Raw genomic sequence first — 23,785 nt, 5'->3', positions numbered from 1 at the left:
TCCCTACAAGCTGGATCTCACGTGTGTCCCCTCCCTTCTTTTAATTGCATCGGACAAGGCGCCGAGGTTCCAGCGGGCAGCAAGTTTCCAGTGCATGATTATTGGCATTTGTGGCTCTGAGGAAATTATTGCTCCCCACAGCAGGGCAGGTTCAGGCTGGCACCCCTCTGGCAGACTCATCCTGTTCTTGCAAGAAGGGAGCAGGCAACCTGTCCTCAACCTGAGCTCCAGGCACAGCAGGACCTTGATACCGACCTGGAAGGAGCCTTTGTTTCACGGTTGTCTCCCACACATGCCACAAGGCAGGGGAGGTGTTGAACTGGGTTCCACAAGAAGCTCTCCATAGGTAATTACCTTGTACACGGGAGATGAACGAGGTTGGTTGTATTCAGTGACTCTGGAGTCAAACGGTTGTGGGCTCCACTTTCTAAGCTCACAGTGTGGCTCTCTGCAAACACTTCAAAATTCCTCATGTCTAAAAAACTGCAGAAGGCTGTGTGCCAAGGTCCTAGGGTGATTTACACAGGTTTCACATGGGCCTGGGCATAACATGTGCCTGAGAAGTGCTAAAGAGAAGGGCATGGTGGCGACACTAATGCCACCTTCACAGTGTCTCGTCACTGCCACAGAATCCCTAACTGAGGCACCCACTTAGGAGGCTGAAGCAAGAGAGTAATGAGTTCAAGGCCAGTCTGACCCACATGCTGGGACTTGGTTTCAAAACCTGACCAACCCCACGAAGACACAAAGGTAAGAAAGCAGGAAAATCAGAAATGATAGGCACCTTGGGAAAATGGGGAGAGAAGAACCGGTACCCCTTAAATTAGAAACTGATTCCAGGCTTTGCCCTTGCAAACTTGAGAGAGAGAGAAACAGGAAGAGACAGGGGAGGAGAGCTAAAGGGCTAGCCTGGGAGTGATGAGTCCCAGGCAGAGGCTGCAGGCTGAGCATGAGCTAAGGTGTCCAAGCAGGACACACTGTCAGGGGACCTGATGCAACCATCCAGACACCCAGGTGCACTGGAGCAGGCCCAGGCCATGTTCTCCAACCCCCTCTTTGCACATGTGTAGATAGGAGGGCTGTCTTTGTCCCCATGAAGTCACTGTACTTTTCATGAGTTCCAAACTGGCTGGTAATGAGGATGCTGGATTATGGGGTGGGTGGTAAAATACCTATAGAGGCCAGGCAGTGGCGGGAGGCAGAGGCAGGTGGGTGGCTGTGAGTTCAAGGTCAGCCTGGTCTACAGAGTAAGTTCCAGGACAACCAGGGCTACAGAGACCCCACCCCCCAATCCTACAGAGAAGGGATATGACCACGTCCAATGACCACATTTCTCCTCTGCCTCTTCTTGGAAGTGGGGAGTTGTGTGGCGGCCAGTGACAAGGATGACAATACTGCCCACCTGGGACCAAGTCCTAAAGTGAAAGGACCCCAACAGGAGCTGGGCAGCCTGGGCAGCCTGCAGAGGTATCTGCATGGCCATTCCCTTGAGCAGCAGCTGTAGGCCGACCACTCTCTGAGCCTCAGTTTCTCATTCTGGTGTACATTCTCATGGGCTGTCATGAGCACGGTGTGAGCTGACACGTACACGACTCAGCCCAGTGCCTGGCACGTAAGGAATGCATGGCAAGCATGAACCACCAACAGGGATGTAGGTGACTGTTCCCGTCAACCAGGCAGATACGAAGCTCGCCCAGGAGCATGGGTATGGGATGCTGAGAGAAGCAGGGTGTCAGCACAGCTACACCTAACCTGCCTGGCTCCAATCCCAGGTCTGCCTCTGTCCACCACAGATACTGGACAGGAACCTACTGTCCTGAGCCCACGTCCCATAAAGACAAGAGACAGGGCTGGAGAGATGGCGCAGCGGTTAAGAGCACTGACTGCTCTCCCAGAGGTCCTGAGTTCAATTCCCAGCAACCACATGGTGGCTCACAACCATCTGTAATGGGATCTGATGGCCTCTTCTGGTGTGTCTGAAGACAGCTACAGCGTACTCACATACATTAAATAAATAAATAAATACATCTTTAAAAAAAAAAAAGACAAGAGACCAGGATTGTGGGCTGGGGGACAATCCACCACTGATGCCTTGTAGGAAGTGTCACCAGCCACTCCACATGAGTGACAGAAAAGCTCCCTGAAAGGGAGTTAATCGAAACTGCTGGTCAGGCCGGGAGAGGTGAGGGCAACAAGGATGTTGGGCATGAGGAAGAACAAGGACTCCAGAGCTCAATGGAGTTATGCAGGCACGTCAGGCCAGCATCGGGAACCTGAAGCAGGAGGATCACAAGTGTAAGACTAGCTGGACAAAACAAAAACCAAACCAAACAAACAGAAACAGGCTCCAGGCCTGGCACTCGGGACACTGGAAACCAAGATGACTGAAGCAGGTTCCTAACAGACAATTACAGGGCTAGAGCAATGGCTCAGGTGTTGATTCCTGGCACCCACGTCAGTTGACTCACGACTGTCTATAACCCCAGCTTCAGGGAATCCCAACACTCCCTTCCAGTCTTCAAAGACACCCATACAAATGTGTACACACACATGCAAATAAAATAAACCTTAAGAGACAAAAAACAAAAAAACAACGGACTATGAACATAGGTGCCACACAAACTGTATCTCTGTGCTCACTGAACCCCCGCAGCCTCTTTGCGAGGTCCCGCCATCAAACAGCTCAGAAGGGCCAAACAACTTGTCCGAGCCGCGCAGCTCACAAGTGGAAAGGCTGGCATGTGCAGGGGCTGCATGAGCTAAGGAGATAGGGTTCAGAACTCATCTATCATTTGGGGTGGGCCTGCTAACTCTACACTCCCTCTGTGGAAGAGAGCCGAAACCATCCACACCTACTGAGTCCTGAGCCCTGAGGCATGGGGCCTAAGGCACCAGGGAGCAATAGCTCCCTTGGGGTTGCCGCTCAGGTTGGAAAGCAAGCTGGCTCCCTGGGCCTCAGAGACCCAGTGGCTTTCAACTCCACAGGCTCTGAGTGCTGCAGGTGTGAAGCCCAAGAGAGCACTCCTTCCACGCTTTGCCTGAATCAGTCAACATGAAGCCAGTCAGTGTCCCTGGAGAAAAGCTATGGCTGCCATTTGTAAAACCCCGACTTAGTCAGTGTTTGGAACACAGACGGAATACCCCCTAAGAACCGTTCTCTTCGGGCTAGAGGGATAGCCCAGAAGTGTTCAGTTCCCAGCAAGGCAGCTTGCAAATTACCTAGAACTCTAGCTCCAGGGGTATCTGACACCTCTGGCCATAGCAGGCACACACTATTCAGGATTCATTCATTCATTCATTCTCTGTCTCTGTCTCTGTCTCTGTCTCTGTCTCTGTCTCTGTCTCTCTCTCTCTCTCTCTCTCTCACACACACACACACACACACACACACCTTTAGCCCACACTCCAGAAGAGGGGCAGGAGGACTGCATCAAGTTCTAGGCCAGCCTAGACTACAGAGCAAGACCCTAGGGAAACAACACAATCTACTCTAGCTAGATGTGACAGCCCACACTCGGAATGCCCAGTACTTGGAGGGGAAGGTACTAGATCAGGAGTTCAAAGCTATCTCCAGCTACAGAGTTTTTGGGGTTGTTCAAGACCATATGAGATTTTGTCTCAAAACCCAAACAAAACAATCTCTCTTAACCCTTGCCAGCACTATCTAAGGGAAGTATTTCTCTGGTTTGGCCCGAGGAAACCTAAAGTGTGCAGTCCCAAACTGCTCTGAGGAACTAGCTGCAGCCAAAACAAGCTGTAGGGGCCTGGTGGTGCCCACCAGTCAGCTAATCCACTGATTCTGCCCCTCCGTCTCCTACAAGAACTAGTGTGAACAGACCCTTTGTTCCTTGCACTGTCAAACAAAGCTGCTCGATTCTGCTGCATGGGACAAAGTTTTCTCTCTCCTAGAATCAAAATGCGAGCCAGGTAAGATCTTTACACCGGGTTTGGCGAGGGGGCAGAGCTCAGCTGTAGCACGCTTGCCTGGCATCCTTGAGGTCCATGGTTCTCTCCCAGCACTGACGTCCAACTGAACCAAACCAAGGCATGCTGATACACAAGGGAAGTGGAGACAAGAAGAAAACAAGTTCAAGGCCAGACTCAGTTCAGAGAGATCTTCGATCTGGTAAAGTCACTTGCCACCAAGCCTGACGACTGAAGCTTGATCATTTGATCTCAGGGACCCCAAAGCTGTCATCTGATCTGCACAGTGGCATGCACCTGCCACCTCCTCCTCAAAAAAGAAGGTTCTTGTTAGATCAATAACACTGTATTTCGGGCTGGAGAGATGGCTCAGCAGTCAAGAGCACTGGCTGCTCTTCCAGAGGTCCTGAGTTCAGTTCCCAGCAACCACATGGTGGCTCACAACCATCTGTAATGAGATCCGATGCCCTCTTCTGGTGTGTCTGAAAACAACAGTGTACTTATATCCATTAAATGAATTATTAAAAAAAATATTGTATTTCAAAACAAAAAACCTGAGTGTGGTGGTGCACACCTTTAATATCAGCTCTTGAGAGGCAGAGGCAGGAGGATTAGATGCCAGCCAAGGACTGCACCCTGGGATGCAGTCTCAAAAACAAAAACGTGGCGGGTGTGGATGAATATGGGGAAGGGTGGTGTTGGCCTGAACTAAGCTCTTCTGAATCTAGCACAGCCCAACAGAGTCAAGTGTCCTGGACAGAAGCTGCTAGGAGAGGCCAGGATGGGGCTCGTGTCTGAGTACTGAGAGTCGGGCGTGCCTGAGCTTCCTCCCTCTTCTTGACAACTGGAAGGGAGTTAGGCTTTGGAGTCTGAGCCTCTGTACTCAGACTTCCTATGGCTGAACCTGTTTCCCCATTTTTAATAGCAGTGTACTAGCACTTTGTGTGCTGAATTATCAGTCACAAAGTGTTTCATCATATGCAAAACTCCCTCAGGGGTGTCCGACTGCTGAATCTTGCACTACAGTGCTGTTATCTACAAACCTCACACTTTAGCTAACTTCCCCCCAGCTAGCAAAACACACACACACAGACACACAGACACAGAGAAAGTAGCCCATCATGTTTTAGCTAAGTTTATAATTCCACGTTGGGCTATATTCATAACTGTATTTAGCTACATTTAGCCTCCAGGCCAAAGGTTAAACAGAACAGGAGAGAAACCAGTGAACCAGCTCCTCTTGGCACATGGAGAGGCTTCAGAGCACCGAAGCGGACGAAGTGCAGAGACCCGGCTGCAGCTGACCTTGCCCTAGCAGCTCTGCTCTACCAGGTGAGGGCCAGGATGCTGCAGAGAGCCAACTTGTTTCTTTAAGTTTTTAATTTTTTTCTGGTTTATTTCATTGTATGTGCTGGTGTTCTGTCTGCATGTCTGTCTGCCTGAGGGTGCTGATTCCCCTGCAGCTGGTGTTCCAGACAGTTGTGAGCTGCCATGTGGGTGCTGGGAAATGAACCTGGGTTCTCTGGAAGACCAGACCGCGCTCCTAACCACTGAGCCACTTTTAATTGTTTAAACTACACTTTTAATTATTGTGTGTGCACATGCATGCCAAAGCAAGATAACTTGGGGAGTCGATTCTCTCTCTCCTCCATGTGGGTCCTGGACAGCTCACATCAACAGGCTTGATGGTGGCTGCCTTTACTCTCCGAGCCATTTCAATGGCCTTAAGGGTGATTCATTCATTCTTTCCTCCTTCCTTCCTTCGTTCCTTCCTTCCTTCCTTCCTTCCTTCCTTCCTTTTTTTCCTGCAGAGTCTTGCCACGTATCCCTGGCTGGCCTGGAGCTCCCTGCAATCCTCCTGCCTCTGCCTCCTGAGCACTGGAATTACAGGTATGCACTGCTGTACTCCGCTGAGGCAGTGCTGGTGTATTCTACCAGAGAGCCCAGAGAGTACGCAGAGGTTGGTTTTCTTCTTTCTTTCTTATTTATTTATTTTTTATTTTGTGTGGGCCTGCATGCATACCTACAAGATTTACAGTCACCAACCCAGGCCAGGCTCCCACAGTGTGAGTGTCCTTCCTCTTCTTAGCCCTGGGCAGGAAAGACATCTGCTATAGCAGCAAGGGAAGAAGGCAAAGGCAGATCTGACAAACACCCCAGGGCCACGGTGTTCAGTGAGGAGTGGCAAGAGGAGGGGCTGCCTTGTCCCTCTTCCTGACCCACTGGTCACCCACTCTAACCAAGCCACAGCTGTACAATCCCCCCACCCCTTCTCAGCTCCTCAGCCCCAGCTGATAAAGCTGCACCTTCCAGCCATGCGTGCAATCCCACCACCTAGGAAGCTGAGGCTGGAGGTATGCCACCAGTTTTGAAGCCATCACAGGCTATACATTGAGTTTGAAACAAAAAAGAAAAAGAAAAGTTTTCTCTGTGTTCAAATCAAACTGCAGTCTGGTAGCCTCAGCAACAGGGCCTTACTATACAGACACAATAGACCACCTAAAGCAATGCAAGGGCCTGACCAATAACAGCCAGGCCTGGCACTGAGACTGTCACTCAATGCCCCTGTATCCTGGGAGCAAGAGTGTTACTACTGTGAAGTACTTCTGTTTGAACTTTCTTTTTAAGAAAAAAAAATTTTAATTAGCTTGCTAAACTAATGGGGCTTCATTTATTTAATTTTATGTGCATTGGTGTGAAGGTGTCAGATCCCCTGGAACTGGAGTTATAGACAGTTGTGAGCTGCCTTGTAGGTGCTGGGAATTGAACCCAGGCCATTCATAAGAGCAGACAGTGCTCTTAACCACCGAGCCAACTCTTCAGCTCCGTAATGGGGCTTCATATATTCTTAGTTTTGGTTAGCCCACCTCTACTTCTCCTCTCCCACCACCTCCCTGTCCTCATTTGAACTTAACCCTTTAGCTCCCAGTGTCCTCCCCCTGTTCTTTCACAGCATGTGTTCTACCGTCTCCTTTTTATTTTTTCAAGTGGATCACAAGATCACAGATTCTGGGGTAGCTTCTCCGTGCACACTTCATTTTGTTTACCTTTGCTGAGCCCCTCAGTTCCCCATCCCTGTTTGAGCCCTTTGGCCCCCAGGGTTCCCCTTCCCCAAATGCTACTGCCCCTCACTCCCTGCTAATAGTCTCCTTTACCTTCCTAGCTTCCACACGTACAGAACATAAAGGATCTGAAGCTACAACCATGAGATGTACAATGTTTACCCTGAGCACACCCAATCTCGTCTGCTCTCTGAAGCTAAGCAGGATCCGGCCTGGTTAGTACTTGGATGGGAGATGTACAGTGTTTATCTTTTGTGGCCTGGGCGACCTTACTTGATACACATTATCCAGCTTTATCCATACACCTGCAAATTTCATGGTTTCAGTTCTCTTCACACTTGAGTAATACTCCATTGTGTGTATATATGTGTGTGATGTGTATGTACACACATATATGTATACACATGTACACATATGTATATATATATACACATATACATATAGATCACGTTTTCAGTATCCATTTGTCAATCAATGAATATCTAAGTTGATCCTAGCTAGTGTGAATGGAGCAGCGATGAGCAAGGATGTGCAAGTCTCTAAAGTGAGCCCAGACCTGTTGGATATCTGCTCAGAAGCAATAGCAGGCCAAGTCATGTGGTAGATCTGCTTATAGTTTTTTTTAAATATTTATTCATTTATTTCATGTATGAGTACACTGTAGCTGTCCTCAGACACACCAGAGGAGGGCATCAGATCCCATTACAGATGGTTCTGAGCCACCATGTGGTTGCTGGGAATTGAACTCAGGACCTTGGGAAGAGCAGTCAGTGCTCTTAACTGCTGAGCCATCTCTCCAGCCTCTGCTTATAGTTTTAAGACTATCCGGACTCATGGTCAGAGTGGCTGCACCAGCTTATATCCCCACCAACAGCATGAGGGTTCTCTCACTGTGCTAGAAGATGCTGTGCAGGCAGCTGGGGGGGAAAGACATCAACCCACCCAGTCTTGGACCTCTGCACAATACAATGCCAACCTGGTACACATCTGTGGCAAGACTGTTCTCTTGATTGAATACCTGCTCCACAGGGAGGACTCCTTACCTGGTACTGTAACCCAGGTCAAAACATATGACTAGGGAAGCCATAAGAACTAGAGAAGAACCTACTGAGCTACAGTAGGTAGAATCTACTGAGCTTCTTAGGAGCTGTTTTCCTAAATGGCCATGTTATCAAACTGTCTTCTAAATATTGATGTCTATACCATAGATTTGTGATTCTCCCAACCTTAACCAGAGAAGCTTCTTATTGAAGTGGGTAGTGGTTAATGCAGACACATTACTGCTCTGTGCTCAGAATAAGTGACTGTAAGTGCTCAGCTGTAAATGAGACATTAACATCACCACTAGACATTAATATCCAAAGCTCAGGAAGCCCTGTGAAAGAGCAGCCAGAAAGAACATAAGAATTGCAGGATGGGAGGAGCTGCTACAGGATGGGAGGAGCTGCTGCAGGATGGGAGGAGCTACTACAGGATAGGAGGAGCTACTACAGGATGGGAGGAGCTACTATAGGATGGGAGGAGCTGCTGCAGGATGGGAGGAGCTACTATAGGATGGAAGGAGCTACTATAGGATGGGAGGAGCTGTTACAGGATGGGAGGAGCTGCTGCAGGATGGGAGGAGCTACTATAGGATGGAAGGAGCTGTTACAGGATGGGAGGAGCTGCTGCAGGATGGGAGGAGCTGCTGCAGGATGGGAGGAGCTGCTGTAGGATGGGAGGAGCTACTGTAGGATGGGAGGAACTGCTGCAGAATCTCTGTTCTGGTGACACAGCTATTGTAAACATAATTCATAGCAGTCATGGTAACTTATAAACACCTGCACAAGATGAAGACAGTTAGAAGTTCCAGCAAGGTTTAGGGAGGTGCTCTCAAGACCCCTTTCCTGGCTAACGGTCTATTAGCAGTTGCCAGCTGCAGGGGAAGGAAGAACCATTTCCTTTAGGCCCCTGGTAGATTCCCCAGGCCCCAGTGGATGAGTCTACACCCATTCATGTATGGGCAATATTAACTGGACTCACCAGCACTCAGAAGGCAGAGGCAGGTGGATCTCTGTGAGTGCAAGGCCTGTCTGGTCCACATAGTAAGTTCCAGGGACAGCTGCGGTTCTGTAGATAGACCCTGTCTCAATAAACACACAAACAAACAAGTCTAAGAGGACACAGAGTCTCGAGGAATGTGAGGATCCTAGGCAGAACTGGAAGTGGGGAAGGTGGAGAGGATTTCACCAAAATATACTGTATACAAGTATAAAATGTTCAAAGAATAAATAATAATTAAAACACCAGTAAACCTTCAAACTGAACACAGATGCAAACACTTGTAATTCCAGCATTTCAAAGCTCAGCCAGGAGGACCACCAGTCCGAGGTCAGCCTGAATTATACTACACATAGGACAAGCTTGTTTCATGAAGAAGAAACCCCACAGTTCTAAAACTGTCCTGGCCACCTATGCCTGGTGCTACTGTACTGGACAGCACAGCACAGAGATAAGACATCTACTCTGTCTGGGAAAGCTTGGTCAGATGACCGTGGATCTAAAAATCTTCTTTTGCTATCCCCAAGCCTGCTGCTACCACTCAGAAGGTAAAGGGGTGGGCACAGCAGCACTCGCCTGCGATCTGATTACTCTGAAGGCTGGGGCAGGAGGATCCTGAGTATGAGCCTGGGTTAGAAAATTCTAGGTGAACCAGACTGCACCTCAAGAGTTGGTCTAAAATCAGAAACCTAGTGAAAGAAAAACAGGTACAGGAAGCACAGTGAGATGTGATCAAAGCATACTGTATGAAAAGAAGATTGATAAAAAAAAAAAGTTTAAAAGCCAGAACTGGGTGTGTTGGTGTAAGCCTTTAGTTCCAGCCTGGGGAGACAGAGGCAGGCAGGTCTCTGTGAATCTGAGGGTAGTGTGGTCTACAAAGCAAGTGTCAGGACAGGACAGTCAGAGTTACATAGAGAAACCCTGTCTCAAAAAGACCCAAAACAAAAAGAATAAAATCAAGAGAGAGAACATAAGGCCAGACATGATAGCAAATTCCTGAAACCCCAGCATCTGAGACATAGAGGCAAGAGAATCAGGGGTTCTAGAGCCACCCCCAGCAAAAAGGGAGGAAGGAAGGAAGAGAGGGAGGGTGTAAGGAGGAGGGAGAGAAGATAGAAGAGGCTGAGGATGAACCTCAGTAGGTAGAGTGCTTGCCTGGCATGTGTAAGTCCTGAGTTCAATCCCCAGCAGGCATGGTGGGGGGGCAGTAGGAGGAGGAACTGAGGAGGGGGCACTGGGAGGAGGCAGATATTGGGGTGTAAAGTGAATACATAAATAAATTAATGGGGAAAAAAGCAGTCACGGTGGTGCACAACTAACACTGGCGTGGAGGCAGGAAGACAGGGGTTCAAGGTCATCCTCAGCTTTACGGCGAGGTGGGAGGCCAGCCTGAGCTACAGAAGACACTGCCAAAGTGGGGGGAGATGGAAAAAGTTAAATAGACAATGAAATATATAATGAAAGATACAGACTGCTCCCTCCTGCTGTTCCTCCAAATGTCCTCTCAAATAAGTAAAGAAATCCGGGGACAATAAACAATAACAGAAGACTGCGCCAGCAGGAAAACAGATTTAATCAGCCACAATGACCTTTCCCTGGGGTACCTCACTTCTGCTCGAAGCTCAGCCTACCTGCTCAGCCAATGAGTCCAGGGACTGAAGTCAGCTGTGAAGGATTTGATTGCCAAAAAAAAAAAAAAAAAAAGCCAAGGAGAACAGCGCGCAGGCAGGAGCCTGCCCCTCCCCCACCGGCTCCAGCAACCTTTCTGTATTTGCCGGCTTCCACTGACAACCTTCCTCATCCAGCTCACCTGTTTGTCCCCTTCTCTTCACCCCAGAGCTTCTATCTATCTTCTCTGTCCTATGAAATACACAGAGGAGCAAACACAGCCTCATAAAAGATGGAGATGCTTCGCCAGGGAACTGGGGATCCAGTTCCCACCCCCCAGGTCACCCTTTTTCTCTCCCAATCTCTGTGGTCTCGGCCCTCACCCCTATCACCCCTTATGTTAGGGTGATATTCAGAGTGATATTCCCACTGCCCTTCTGTGCTGGGCCCAATTTGCACTGCCCACAAGCTGGTATCTCCACAGCAGCCCTATGACGTGCCCACCACTGGCAGTGTATGGAGAGGCTCCAGGTGTAGGTAGTTGCTTGCCCAAGGCTACGCAACTGGAAAGTGGCAGAGCAGAGAGGCAAAATCACGAGGTCCAGCTCTAGACTTCAGCCACTTAACCAGACCTGATTCCACTGGAAATTTATGTCAAAACCCTCTAACCAGGCATTGCCGACAAAATTTTTCTTTTGTAAGGGACGATCTCACTATATAGCTCTGGCTATCCTGAAACTCTACAGACCAGGCTGGCCTGTAATTCACAGAGGGGAACAAGTACAGAAGGGGATGTGGGGGACTGAGTTGTCTCTTGATGTGCCAGAGTCCTGGGAGGGATGGGGAGGCCCCAAGGAGCTGATAGGGACGACTCTAGCTGAGACTCCCAGCGGTGGGGAATATGGCACCTGAAATGGACACTGCCTGTGGCCAGGCAGGACTCCAAGTGGAGGGACCCACCCACAGAACCTTTGACCCAGAATATGTCCTGCCTACAAGATGTGCAGGGACATGGATGAAGCACAGACAGAGGGAGTGACTGACCAATGACTGGCTCAGGTCGGGACCCATCCCATGGAACCAATCCCTGATGCTGTTAATACTTGCAGACAGGAATGCAGCCTAACTGACCTCTGAGAAGCTCAACCCAGCAGCAGATGGAAACAGATTCAGAGAAACACCCCCTCCCCCGAGCCAAACATTAACCTGAACCTGGGTAGTCTTGTGGAGGAGTTGGGGGAAGGACTGGGGGCCCAGGAGGAGGATGGAGCCTCCACATGAAGACCACAGAGTCAATTAACCTGGACCCTTGGGGGCTCTCAGAGACTAAACCACCAACTAAAGAATGAGCATGGGCTGGACCTTGGCCCACATACACTTGTGTGGTGCTTGGTCTTCATGTGGGACCCCCAACAACTAGAGCAGGGGCTGCCTCTGAACCTTTTGCCTGCCTGTGGATTCCTTACTCCTGGCTGACCACCTTGTCTGGCCTTGGTGCATGGTACTGCAGTGACCTGATATACTGGGGAGGTGAGAGGAGCTCCCCACTTTTCGAAGGAGAAGCGGGGGAAGGGAACGGGAGGAGTTGTGGGGGTAGCTGGGAGGAGAGGGGGGCTGATATTCAGAGTGTGGAGTGAATAAATAAATTAATGGAAAAAAAAAAAAAAAGACAGTCTCACGATGTAGCTCTGGCTGGCCTGGAGCTCAGAAATCCGCCTGCCTCTGCCTGGAATCAGAAGCACACATCACCACACCAGGCCCTAGACTTTTTTAAAAAATCTTTTTGAGGGGACTGGGGAGATGGCTCAGTGATGACTAAGAGCACTGGTTATTCTTCTAGAGGAACTGGGTTTAATTCCCAGCACCCATATGGCAGCCCAAAACTGTCTGTATTTAACTCAAGTTCTATGGGATCCAACACCTTCATTCAGACCAAACAACAATGCACATGAAATAAAAAATAAGGAAAGCATTTTCAAAAATCTTTTCGGTTTTTTTTTTTTTTTGAGAGAGAGGGTCTCATGCAGCTCAAACTGGCCTCAAATTCCTTGCCTTCCACCTCCCAAGCGCTGAAATTACAGACACATGTCGCCATATCCAGATAAACAAAAAGCGCGGGGCTAGGAGCCAAATTCTGGACGTGGCAAGTGTGAGGCAAGCATTCTGCACTGTGGTACATCGCCAGATAGCAACAGCATTTGGAAGTGTTATCCTGCCCTTATCAACAATAGATCAAAAGGGATTCCGAGTTTTCTCGAGTGTTTTCAAGAAAAGTGGGCAGCCAAGCACCGTAGCGCACATCTGTAATATCAGGACTTGGGAGACTGGGACAGGACTATCTCCAGTTCGGATACCTATCTAAGCATCTGGGTGAGCTAAAGGCCATCCCAGATGAGTGGGTGAGATCCTGTCTCAAAAAAATAACGTGGGCAAAGGGTCCTGTTTGAACTTCTCGCTCTGTCTCCCTTCATGATCATCTTCTGTAAATGACAGTCATGGCAAAGTCCCTTGCCTTGAATTTTGGTCAGGGGACATAGGAAACAAACGAGTTTCTTGCTCGACTCCCTTTACAATTGGAATTTAAGTAATGTAGAACGCTATGAAAACCTGATCTGTCCTTTCAACCCCCGTCTCATCCCCTACTCGTCTCCTTCCATCGAAGCCCGCAAGTAGCTGCCTTGCTTTTGCTCTAAAGGGAGTCTTCCCTTGAATTTCTCTTCAAAAAGTTTCCCGGTCCTTTTCTTTCTGAACTGCTCTTCCTTCACAGCCCGCGGTGCCCCACACACACTGTAAAAATAACAGTTACGTCTCTATTTCTCCCCAAGAAAGACACTGTGGGGGCCAGGTACTCACGGATCTAGCCAAGCCCCGAGCCCCAGGTCGCCCCAACAGCAAGAGGGCAGCCTGGCCCAGGCCACGGCTCGGCCTCCAGATCTTGGCCGCGGACATCGCTACCGCCATCTTGGCTAGTAACCACTCCTCCTTTCTCAGGAGATAGACATGCGTCTGTCCCATCAGATGCCTTATTCAAATCTCAGCACCACTAGGCCAACGCACTATCTGCTTCCAACCGCCTAGCAACAAAGACGTAGAAATAAGTAAGTTGGCCATTTTTATTCTTTAAAATTGCTCCAGTCGTCTGCTTGTAGTTGTTCCAATATCAGGCAACAAAAAGGACAACCTCACTTGAACCTCCAGGGTTCAGGGCCCGGGGCCTTGGGCAAAATGGGCCTAGTCCAAGTCCTGCCCCTTATTCACTATTGTCCAATGGCTTTGCCAGAATTGGGAGGTGGAGGTGGGCGGGACCAGATTGTTAGTAAACGCCGAGCCACGTGCTAGGACCAATTCGGGAGTGCCCTAGATTGGCGCTTGCGCGGTAGGTACGCGGCCGGTAGAACTGCGCGTGCGGCTGAGCGGAAGCTACGGTAGGAGCCCCAGCGCGCGTGGTCAGCGGCTATGGAGGGAGCAAAGCGTGCAGACGCCAAGGTACTCACTGACACCGGAACAGAGTCCAGCCCTCGAAGTCCAGTCTGCAGCCTCCGGCACTTTGCTTGTGAGCAAAACCTGCTGTCCCGGCCGGATGGATCTGCTTCTTTTCTGCAAGGTACGACTTTAACAAGGTTTAACTCAGCGCGCGCCATCCTCACCGAAGAAGGGTTTTTGAAGAGCGGTTACTGTGTAGTGTGCAACCAAGTACGCCCACCTCCTTGGAGAATTTATTTCTAGATATTGCGTATACCCACCTCCCGACTCGAGAAGAAATGATTTGGCCAGGCTGGTCAATACCTCTTGGAAGAAATCCAGGGCAAGACCCCTCTCGTAAGAGTGAATGTTCCAGAATAGGTGTTTCACCAAGGCAATATTACCCTTGACTAGATTTCTTAAAAAACACTTCTGGATCCATACATCATCGGTTGAGGCTAAGGTGTTTATTTGCATAAATACCCTTTGAGACAGACACATCACCACTACTGGTTTAAATATAATTACTGTGGCAGGTGATATACCTAAGTAAATGCTCTGAAAATTGAACGTGATCCTCCCATCCTGGGCTAACAAGTAGCTCCCCTTCTCTGGTCCCATCATTTGAGAAAACGTGCCTTTCCTTGGTATACACGTCTCATCAGGGTAAATGAATAGAAAGAAAAGAGCGATCTCGAGGCTGAGGCCCACATAACCCTGTATCCCAGTCCAGCCAACCAACTTTGAGAGGTCATGGGAGGGTAAGAAACTACCAGAGTAGACAAATGAAGAGGACAAAGATGGAGTTGACAATGGGGAGTTGTGTTTGAGATATTAAGAGCTGATCACTTTATGGCTAGTAAGTTAGTGTGGGGTAGTGGTGGGTCAGAGAGAGCAAGAAAGGACAGTTAAGACAACTGTTCAGGCATTTTCCTGAGAAGGGATCTGGTAGGTGGGACAAGAGTTGAAGACTGACAGGAGCTTAAGAAAAGAAATAACACCTTTAGTCCCAACCCTCGGGAGACAGAAGCAGGATCTCTATGAGTTCAAGGCCAGCCTGGTCTGTGGAGAGGAGTTCCAGGAAACCCTGTCTTGGGAAGAAAAAAAAAAGGGGAGACAACTGGGAACTGGAAAGATGGTTTGGTGGTTAAGAACAGTTATGGCGGGGGTTGGAGATTTAGCTCAGTGGTAGAGCGCTTGCCTAGCAAGCACAAGGCCCTGGGTTCGGTCCCCAGCTCCAAAAAAAAAGAAAAATAAAAAATAAAAATAAAATAAATCCTAGGGACTGAAAAGGAGAGAATTTCTATAGCTCCGTTGTAGAGATGGTGGGGAAGAAGAGACTATTTTGCTTGCCGAGAGCACAGCTACTACGTAGCTCTAGTGAGCACCCGAGTCTAGTTGGGTCACCTCTGGTTTCAGGGCAGATGTTGGCGCTAAGAGCCTGTCCCATTGGCTTTCCTTGGAAAAGTACCCGCAGATGTAATAGTGTTCTCATCCCAGGCTGGCCCCTGGCTTCGCTCACTTGCTAAACTCAGCGTCTCCTGTTTCTCGGGATATAAGAAATAGAATGGGGGGGTTGGGGATTTGGCTCAGTGGTAGAGCGTTTGCCTAGGAAGCGCAAGGTCCTGGGTTCGGTCCCCAGCCTGGAAAAAAAAAGAGAAAAAAAAAAAAAAGAAATAGAACCTTCCATGTTCTAAAACTCTAAACCACGGGGCCCTGGTGCAAATTGGAGACCTTGCAGACTTTCAAAAAGAATGTTGCAGATGGGGCTGGAGAAATGGCTCAGTGGTTAAGAGCACTGACTGCTCTTCCAGAGGTCCTGAGTTCAATTCCCAGCAACCACACGGTGGCTCAGAACCATCTGTCATGGGATCTGATGCCCTCTTCTGGTGTGTCTGAAGACAGCGACAGTGTACTTATATATAATAAATAAATAAATCTTTTAAAAAGAAATGTTGCAGACACATCTGACCTCAAAGGCTCCTGCAAGAACACCCTATGGGAGGGGGCGTGGCAGCGGTGAGCAGTGCAAATGATGGGTAGATGTGATAAATGACACACTAACCCTATTACTTCATAGCTGACCTCGTTAGGCTCCTCATGCTCCGATAAGGACCATGACCAAAAGCAACCTGTGGAGGAAAAGGTTCGTTTGGCCTACATACCCCAAGTCCATTGAAGCAGGAACTGAACCATGGAGGAGCCCTTGCTTTTCATGGCTTGCTCAGCCTGTTTTCATATATAACCCAGGACCACCTGCCCAACGGCAGCACCATCCACAGCGAGTGGGGCCCTTCCATTGTTGTTAATCAGTGAAATGCCTTGGGTCGGGGAGTGTGTGAATTCCCCTGCAGACTTGCCTACAGACCCGTCTGATGGAGGCAGTCCCTCAGTTGCCTCAGTTGAGTTTCCTCTTTCCAGGTATGGCAAACTCGTGCTGAGTTTACCAAATGCAAAGCAAAAGAAGTAACTAGCCAGCACAGTGTCTCACCTTACAAGCAAAATTGATAAAAAGAAAAAAACCCAACAAAAACAAAACCGATGGTACCGAACTCCTAATCCTGGCAGCAGGGAGATAAAGGCAGGAGGAGCAGCTCGTGCCAGGGTCACTCAGCTGCACAGCATGGGCGAGGCCAGCCTTGACCACACAGAACCTGATTACAGAAAGTCCAGTGGAGGGCTGGAGAGATGGCCCAGTGGTTAAGAGCACTGACTGCTCCTCCAGAGGCCCTGAGTTCAAATCCCAGCAACCACATGGTGGCTCACAGCCATCTGTAATGGGTTCCGATGCCCTCTTCTGGTGTGTCTGGAGACAGCCACAGTGTTCTCATATAAATAAAATAAATAGATCTTTTAAAGAGGGGGGGGGGGAGGAAGGAAGGAAGGAAGGAAGGAAGAAAGAAAGAAAGGAAGAAAGAAAGAAAGAAAGAAAGAAAGAAAGAAAGAAAGAAAGAAAAGAAAGTCCAGTGGAAACCTACAGAGCCCCGGAAGCTGCCCGTGTAGGTTTGCTGTCCTATTTTCTGCTTCGGATTTAGCATGAATGCCCCACCACAGAGTGACATCCCCGAGCCCTCGACTTTTAAATGATTGGTTTCCTATGGATGTCCCCAGTGCCCGAGCAGGACGGAAGAGTGAACTTTCCAAGAATGTAGTTACAAATGGTTGCGAGCCATCTCTCCAGCCCCAACCTGTGATCCACTGTACACATACGTTTTATCAGTGTGGAGCTGTGCTGTAAAGCGGGAGTTATGTCAGAAATGTGGAGACTGCTGTTCAGTGCAGTGCCTTCCCGTCGTAGGGAGCCTCTCGGAAACCTGCAGACATTAGCAAACTCCTCACACGAGGGCCAGTAATACCCGGACAGGACCAGAAGCCAGACTTACTCTCCAGACCCATTTGTAAGCACTCTGGGAAAATAAGCAGAAGTTAAGACCCCCCCCTACACATCACAATCTTTTTTGTTCGTTTGTCCTTTTAAAATGCTTTTACTAATATATTTTAATTATATCTAATAAGGGATTTGTTTGGTTGGCCTATGAGATGGTCTCATGTAGCTCAGGGTGGCCTCAGACTTAGTGCGAAACCAAGGATGATCTTGATTTCCTGATCCTCCTGTCTTGTCTCCCAAACACTGGGATGTGTATGTACTGCGGGGGTGAGAGCCACGTGTGTACCAGTGCCCATGAAGGGCAGAGGCAGAAGAGGGTGTCGATCTCTCGGAGCTGGGTGATGTGGTGGTTGTAAGCCGCCTGATGGGGGTGCTAGGAACTCATTTCTAGTCCTCTGGGAGAGCGGCGTGCATGTTGACACACCACCACCACCCCAGCCATCCCTGCGGCCCCAACTGTCTCTAACAATTCACCATGGCTGAGGTCCGAGGTAAGCTCTGCCCCTGCTGGCCAGTGCCCTGCGTGTTTGAAGGGAACTGCTTCTCTTTAAAGTCGGTGTTTATTTCATCTTGTGCGATGCTGAGACACTCGGCCTCCTGCTGCTGTGAGACACAGTCACCTGATCGTCACAGAGATGCCCCGAGGAAGACCGTGCCCCTGCTTAAGTGGTGATCCCCGCCTAAAGATGAGAGAGCGGAGGAAAGAAGTGCTCAGGGTGGCACAGAGTAACCAAGGCCTCCCTCGTGTTCCCCCAGGTGATACCTCTGTCCTGGCTGGAGTCTACGGGCCGGCCGAGGTGAAGGTCAGCAAAGAAATCTTCAACAAAGCCACCCTTGAAGTGATCCTGAGGCCGAAGGTCGGCCTGCCTGGTAACTGGACTCCACTGACCCCCCACCCCGTAAAAACAACCCGGCTCCTCAGGACCTCCTGAGTCCTCGCTCGAGTGTCCAGTCTCTCTGCACCGCTCTCCTCCCTCTTTGCCCAGCCTTTGGTTCTGCCGCACTGGAATGGAGTCCAGAGCACCACGTCTGTGAGGCAGAAGCTCCTCCAGGGTGGATTCTGGTCGAGCCCTCTGCAGAGTTTAGGCCTCCTGGATCCACACAGGTGGGCTCCAGGCAGGCATTGTAGCCCAGAGCCACGCCATTAGCCTTTCCCTGGTGAATTTAAGGCTGTGTGGCTAGGCCGTGCAGCCAGCCCTATTAACTTTTTGAGACAGAGTCTCAAATCCTCTGAGCTGGTAGTGAGCTCTCCAGGCTGCCCTCAAATTTGTGATCCCGCTGCCGGAGCTTCTCAAGTCCCAAGATTACAGACCTGTACCACCAGAGCCACCTTCTCTTGAACCACGTCTCTGCCTTCCTCTCTCTTCCTTCCCACTAACTTGTTTTTCTAACCTGTTAGTTACCACATCTCCCCACCTGTGGTGGGATGGGCCTGCTCTGGTGGGAGTAGATACGGCCAGTATCACAGGACATGGCCACTTCCGGGTTTTCCTCCTTGGGTGGCTGGCTGCCGGACCCCTGGCCAAGGTTAGCCATAGCGGATGTTACCCAGAAACGTTCAGACTCTCCCGGGAGTGTGTACACCATCCCGGGCCGAAGCTGACAGCCCCTTCCTGAAGTCTCCCTCCAGAGGCTGGATGGAGCAGAGCAAGATGACAGGGTGGAAGGGAAGAACCTGACCGCTTCCCGTCTCCCCAGGCGTGGCTGAGAAGAGCAGGGAGCGACTGATCAGGAACACGTGTGAGGCCGTGGTCCTAGGGGCCCTGCACCCCCGGACCTCAATCACCGTGGTGCTGCAGGTGGTGAGCGACACTGGCTCTGTATCCTTCCCCAGCCCTCTCCTCCAGGAAGTGCCCAGGACCTCCCCTGTGGCTTCCATTCGGGTGACTTTAGACCTGGGCCAGGCAGCAGCTCATATAGAACATAAAACTGGGTCATGGCCCACAAGATGGCTCAGTGTTAAAGGTGCTTGACAACCTGAGTTCACTTCCCAAGGCTCATATGGTAGTAGGGGAAAACCAACTCCCACAAGTTGTCCTTTAACCACCATGTGAGCACACGGGAATAAATGTAATTTTTAAAAATTAGCAAGCAGGACTCACTGTGTGCTGCTGGGCCTGGCACTGAGCACCTCATGGTGTTAAGTCATTCAGTTCTCACAGGACCTGCACTGGGTAGCACTGTAATTCCTGTGTAAATCCCAAGACATGGGCTCAGGCTCTCTTGTTCGAGAGCTCCCGCACGTGTGCTTCTCATGTTGCCTTGTTTCAGGTGAGGAAGTTGATGCTCAGAGAGGGGCAGTGTTTTGTCCAGTGGAGCAACATGGTAACAAGTGCGGGACTCAGGCTCAGGCCTGCCCCACCTCAGAGCCTGAGCCAGAGGCTCTGCACTTGCACATGAGTTTCTGGCTCTCTCCTGGGGAGCAGCGAGCAGGCAGAGGTCATTAGCTCCGTTATCCAGCGTGGCAGCTGCTCGCTAGATTCCCAGGGGGTGAGCCCGGCTTTGCCAGTGTCTTTCATATGTGACTTTGGGAATCCATCTCCTTGACCCTGTTTCACTAGCAATAGTTGGTACATCCCTTGGTGTGTGTGTGTGTGTGTGTGTGTGTGTGTGTGTGTGTGTGTGTGTGTGTTCCCTGGCATTATCCCATCTGACACAGGAATACTAAGACTTAGAAAAACCAGACAATCTTACAGCTGGGAGAGAGGCGATAAGGCCCAGTGTGGAGCAGCAGCAGCCACTACTCGGTGCCAGTGCCACCTATGTGCCCTGCCACACTGCTGCTCTGTGGTCAGTCAGCGATGTCTGCAGCAGCCATCAGCAGGTAAAGGGAAGTGTGAGCGTGTTCTAGCGGCCAGCCCCACAGCAGACACTCTCCTTAACCAGTCCGTGATGCCCAGCTCTTGGCCTGTTGCCTGAATGCAGCCTGCATGGCATTGGTGGATGCGGGCGTGCCCATGCGAGCCCTCTTCTGTGGGGTCACCTGTGCCCTGGACCCTGATGGCAATCTTGTGCTGGACCCCACAACCAAACAAGAAAAGGTAGGCGTGGAAAGCTGGTGTTGGTGAAGGGCTGCAGCTCAGAATGCCTCCAGGCCTGACCCTAACGTGGCAGTTGGCAGTTGGGTTCTGACCTATTTGTCAAGGCTCATTCAGCTTTAAGTGCTAGAAACCCATCTCAAGCCAGACTTACACCAGCCAGAAAAGAAACTTGCTAGCATTCACTCCCCAACCATAGAGCAGAGCTCTGGTTCTTACACCCTGTGCTGGCGTAATGGTGATGACAGGGAAGCCTATTTTCCACCCTTCACATGAAGTGATTGGAAACCCTAGCAGTGTGGCTGGACCTCAGCAGGATCGCAGTGGGTTGCAGATACAGGCACAGAAAAAGGTGCGGTCACCTCACCTTTGTGGCTTTTGCTGCAACTGCTACTGCCTGAGTGGGAAGCGGGATGCTTGTCTGGAGGCTTCCCAGGTTCCCATCAGATAACCAGGAAAGCCTAATGGCAAGAGAGCCTTTGGCTTGCCTGTGTAGGACAGAACAAGGAAGGATGCTGGAGAGGCAGCCAGGAAATGACCAGCACTGTGGTTCCCCTGTAGGACAGGGAAACTGCTCAGAATAGAGACGTAGGAGCAAAGAAGTAAACAGTTACCTAGGAATGGGGTGGTGTGTAGACAGAGGGCTGCAGTTGACCTAGAGGCTAAGGATCCAGTTACTCCTGTTTGATACTGTCTGAGATCTTAGAAAGGAGGGTCCTTGGATACTTAACAGTCTTCTACCTCTTGTCCCTAGGAGGCCCGGGCCATCCTGACCTTTGCTCTGGATAGTGCGGAGCAGAAGCTGCTCATGTCCACCACCAAGGGGCTCTATTCTGATGCGGAGGTACCCATGTGGGGCGGGGCACCACCCAGAACCTTTTCTTCTATCGCTGGCTGTAACTCCTTGTCCCAGCTCAGAGCAGGCTCTTCTTTATATCCCTGCAGGGGACGGGGAAGGGCACATTCTCAGGGCCTAGTTCCTGAAGTTCCTGCCCTGCGTGCACAGGGTTCTGGGCCACAAGTTTAATCTCAGCACAGGGGAGACAGGCAGGCATAGTTCTGAATTCAAGGCCAGCCAGGGCAACATTTTGAGATCCTGTCTTAAGAAGAAAAAAAAAACAATGCTTCTTTGTAGCATTTTAAAGGAAAGCCTGAAAGGTTAAATCAGAAAACAGGATTCAGCTTGAATTCAGTTGTCAGCACAGAACAGTGCCATCTAGAATTCTGGGCTCCCAAGGGGTCTGTGCCTGTATTTCTTTTGATTTAGATCTCTCATTTCATGGCTCTTACAGTTATTGGAGTTGGGCTTGGGGGCTGACAGCTGTGATCAAAGCACTTCAGAGGCTGGGGCAGAAGGACTGCTGTGAGTTCCAGGCCAGCCTGGGCTATGTAGTAAAAACTTGTCTCAAAAAGGGAGCAGAGGCTCCAGGCAGGTCTGTCTAGTCACGCTCAGCAGGCCGTAAGGCAGGAGAGCTGCTAAGTCTGAGATCATCTTGAGCTACATATATAGTTCCAGGCCAACCTGGGCTACATGGCAAGATCCTGTCTCAAACAACAGCAAAAGACACGAAGGTTAAAGGGTTATGCCTCTGCCTCTCAGGCTCTCCAATTCTTTGAGTTCTTCTCTTTTTTTTTTTTTTTTTTTTTTTTTTTTTTTTTTTTGGAGCTGGGGACCCAACCCAGGGCCTTGTACTTGCTAGGCAAGCGCTCTACCACTGAGCTAAATCCCCAACCCCTCTTTGAGTTCTTCTAAGGTGTGAGGATTCTGATCTCAGGGATTTGAGGTCCTGTTGCTTTCATGAAGAGTGTGGTCCCCAAAGCCCTTAATCTCATTTCATTAAGAAAAAACTTAGGGGCTAGGAAGACGGGTCTAAATTAAAAATGCTTGCTGCCAAGCCTAATCGGCTGACTTCAGTCCCCAGGACCACCATGGCAGAAGGAGAGAACCAATGCCTTCAACTTGGTCTTTAATCTCCACAGGGCATGCTCGGGCACTGTGATTTATGTATTAAAGAGGGAGCAGGCTTAGGGGCTTGAGGATGTGGCTTAATTGGTAGAGGGTTTGTCCCACGCATCCCCGGCACAATACAAAGCCAGGAGTAGTGACGCACAGTGACTGCGGCAGGGTGATTGTTGCCACCATGATGTAAGCGTCTCATTGTGGGGTGGGAATGAGGAGATGCTGAGGAAGGACATGGCTGTCCTGGTGGTGAGGAGTGATAGCAGGGCCGGGGAGGACGTAGGTTCGGGGACTCCTTTGGGGTTAACTTGCTTCTCGTTCCCAGCTCCAGCAGTGTCTGGCCGCCGCCCAAGCCGCCTCACAGCACATCTTCCGCTTCTACCGAGAATCCCTGCAGAGGCGCTACTCCAAGAGCTGAGGCCCGCCAGGGCAGGGCGCCCTCCACCACGCCCACCGCCTACCCGCCAGCAGCAGCACTCCACTGTGCCTCTGTCTCTGCCCAGGTAGCCTCTGGTCCTGTCGCAGCAGGGGCTGCTGAGGCAGGCTAGGGAGGGGCTTAGGGACATTCTAGGCCTGGGTACAACCCTCCCTTCACCAGGACACCATTAAAAAGGGCTCACCTGTGTTGAGCGAGTGAGTCGGTAGCCACTGATCTGGTGTCTGGAGAGCACTCATTCAGCAGCCTGCTTGGTGCCAAGGGGCTGCAGTGAACAAGAGACCCAGGCCGCGTGGTCCAGGGTAAGAGGTGGGTGTGGTGCTATGGCCAGTAGTCCTTGCCACTTGGTAGGTAGAGATCATTTCCCACCGCACAGTGAGCCTGAGGCCATGCTGGGCTCCATGAGACCATCTTACTTTTAAAAGGAAGGTGATCTGGAGAGAGCTCGGCCATTAAGAGCACTTCCTTTGCTTACAGAGGACCAGAGTTGAGTTCCCAGCACCCACATCAGGCAGCTCATAACCACGTGGGATCGGACCTCCTCTTCTGCACACACAGAGACAGAGTTAACCTGAGGGGGTGGAGGGGCTCATTCCTCGTCAGGATGCCTTCACAGTAGAACAGCTGGAGATTTCCCTGAAGGAGGAAGGTGTGAGCTCTTGGCTGACGTAGGAGGAAAGGGCAGGAGGAAAGGGAAGAGATGTCCACATGGGGCTTCAGGGGGTTACATCCAGCACCCCATGAAACAGGGCTGATACCGTCCTCATGTACGATGTCACAGACAAGAGCTAGGTAACTATGAGGTCAGCCCTCAGCCTACCCAAGAAGACCAAAGGGCCATGAGACTCTGGTCCCAGAGCCATGGGT

General features: G+C 50.3%; 2 protein-coding genes across 3 annotated transcripts in view; one reads left to right on the top strand and one right to left on the bottom strand.

Annotated features, from left to right (window-relative positions):
• Positions 1–13,627, bottom strand: part of Bckdha (branched chain keto acid dehydrogenase E1 subunit alpha) — a 28,093-nt gene extending 14,466 nt beyond the window's left edge. For both annotated transcript variants that reach the window (XM_032894166.1, XM_032894167.1), the window contains exon 1: positions 13,488–13,627. In XM_032894166.1, the coding sequence (XP_032750057.1) occupies positions 13,488–13,595 (108 nt within the window). In that variant the 5' untranslated portion in view covers positions 13,596–13,627. The remainder of the gene's footprint in view (positions 1–13,487) is intronic.
• Positions 13,628–13,996: 369 nt separating this feature from the next.
• Positions 13,997–23,134, top strand: Exosc5 (exosome component 5). The gene is made up of 6 exons (XM_032894165.1): positions 13,997–14,238; positions 18,241–18,354; positions 19,183–19,304; positions 20,385–20,525; positions 21,277–21,366; positions 22,808–23,134. The coding sequence occupies exons 1-6, from the start codon at positions 14,091–14,093 to the stop codon at positions 22,898–22,900; spliced, it is 708 nt and encodes a 235-aa protein (XP_032750056.1). The 5' UTR covers positions 13,997–14,090; the 3' UTR covers positions 22,901–23,134.
• Positions 23,135–23,785: the final 651 nt, after the last annotated feature.

The sequence above is a fragment of the Rattus rattus genome, chromosome 2 (assembly GCF_011064425.1).
Source record: "Rattus rattus isolate New Zealand chromosome 2, Rrattus_CSIRO_v1, whole genome shotgun sequence".
NCBI lineage: Eukaryota > Metazoa > Chordata > Mammalia > Rodentia > Muridae > Rattus > Rattus rattus.
The sequence above is the reverse complement of the archived record's forward strand: the minus strand, read 5'-3'. Positions and strand labels throughout refer to the sequence as shown.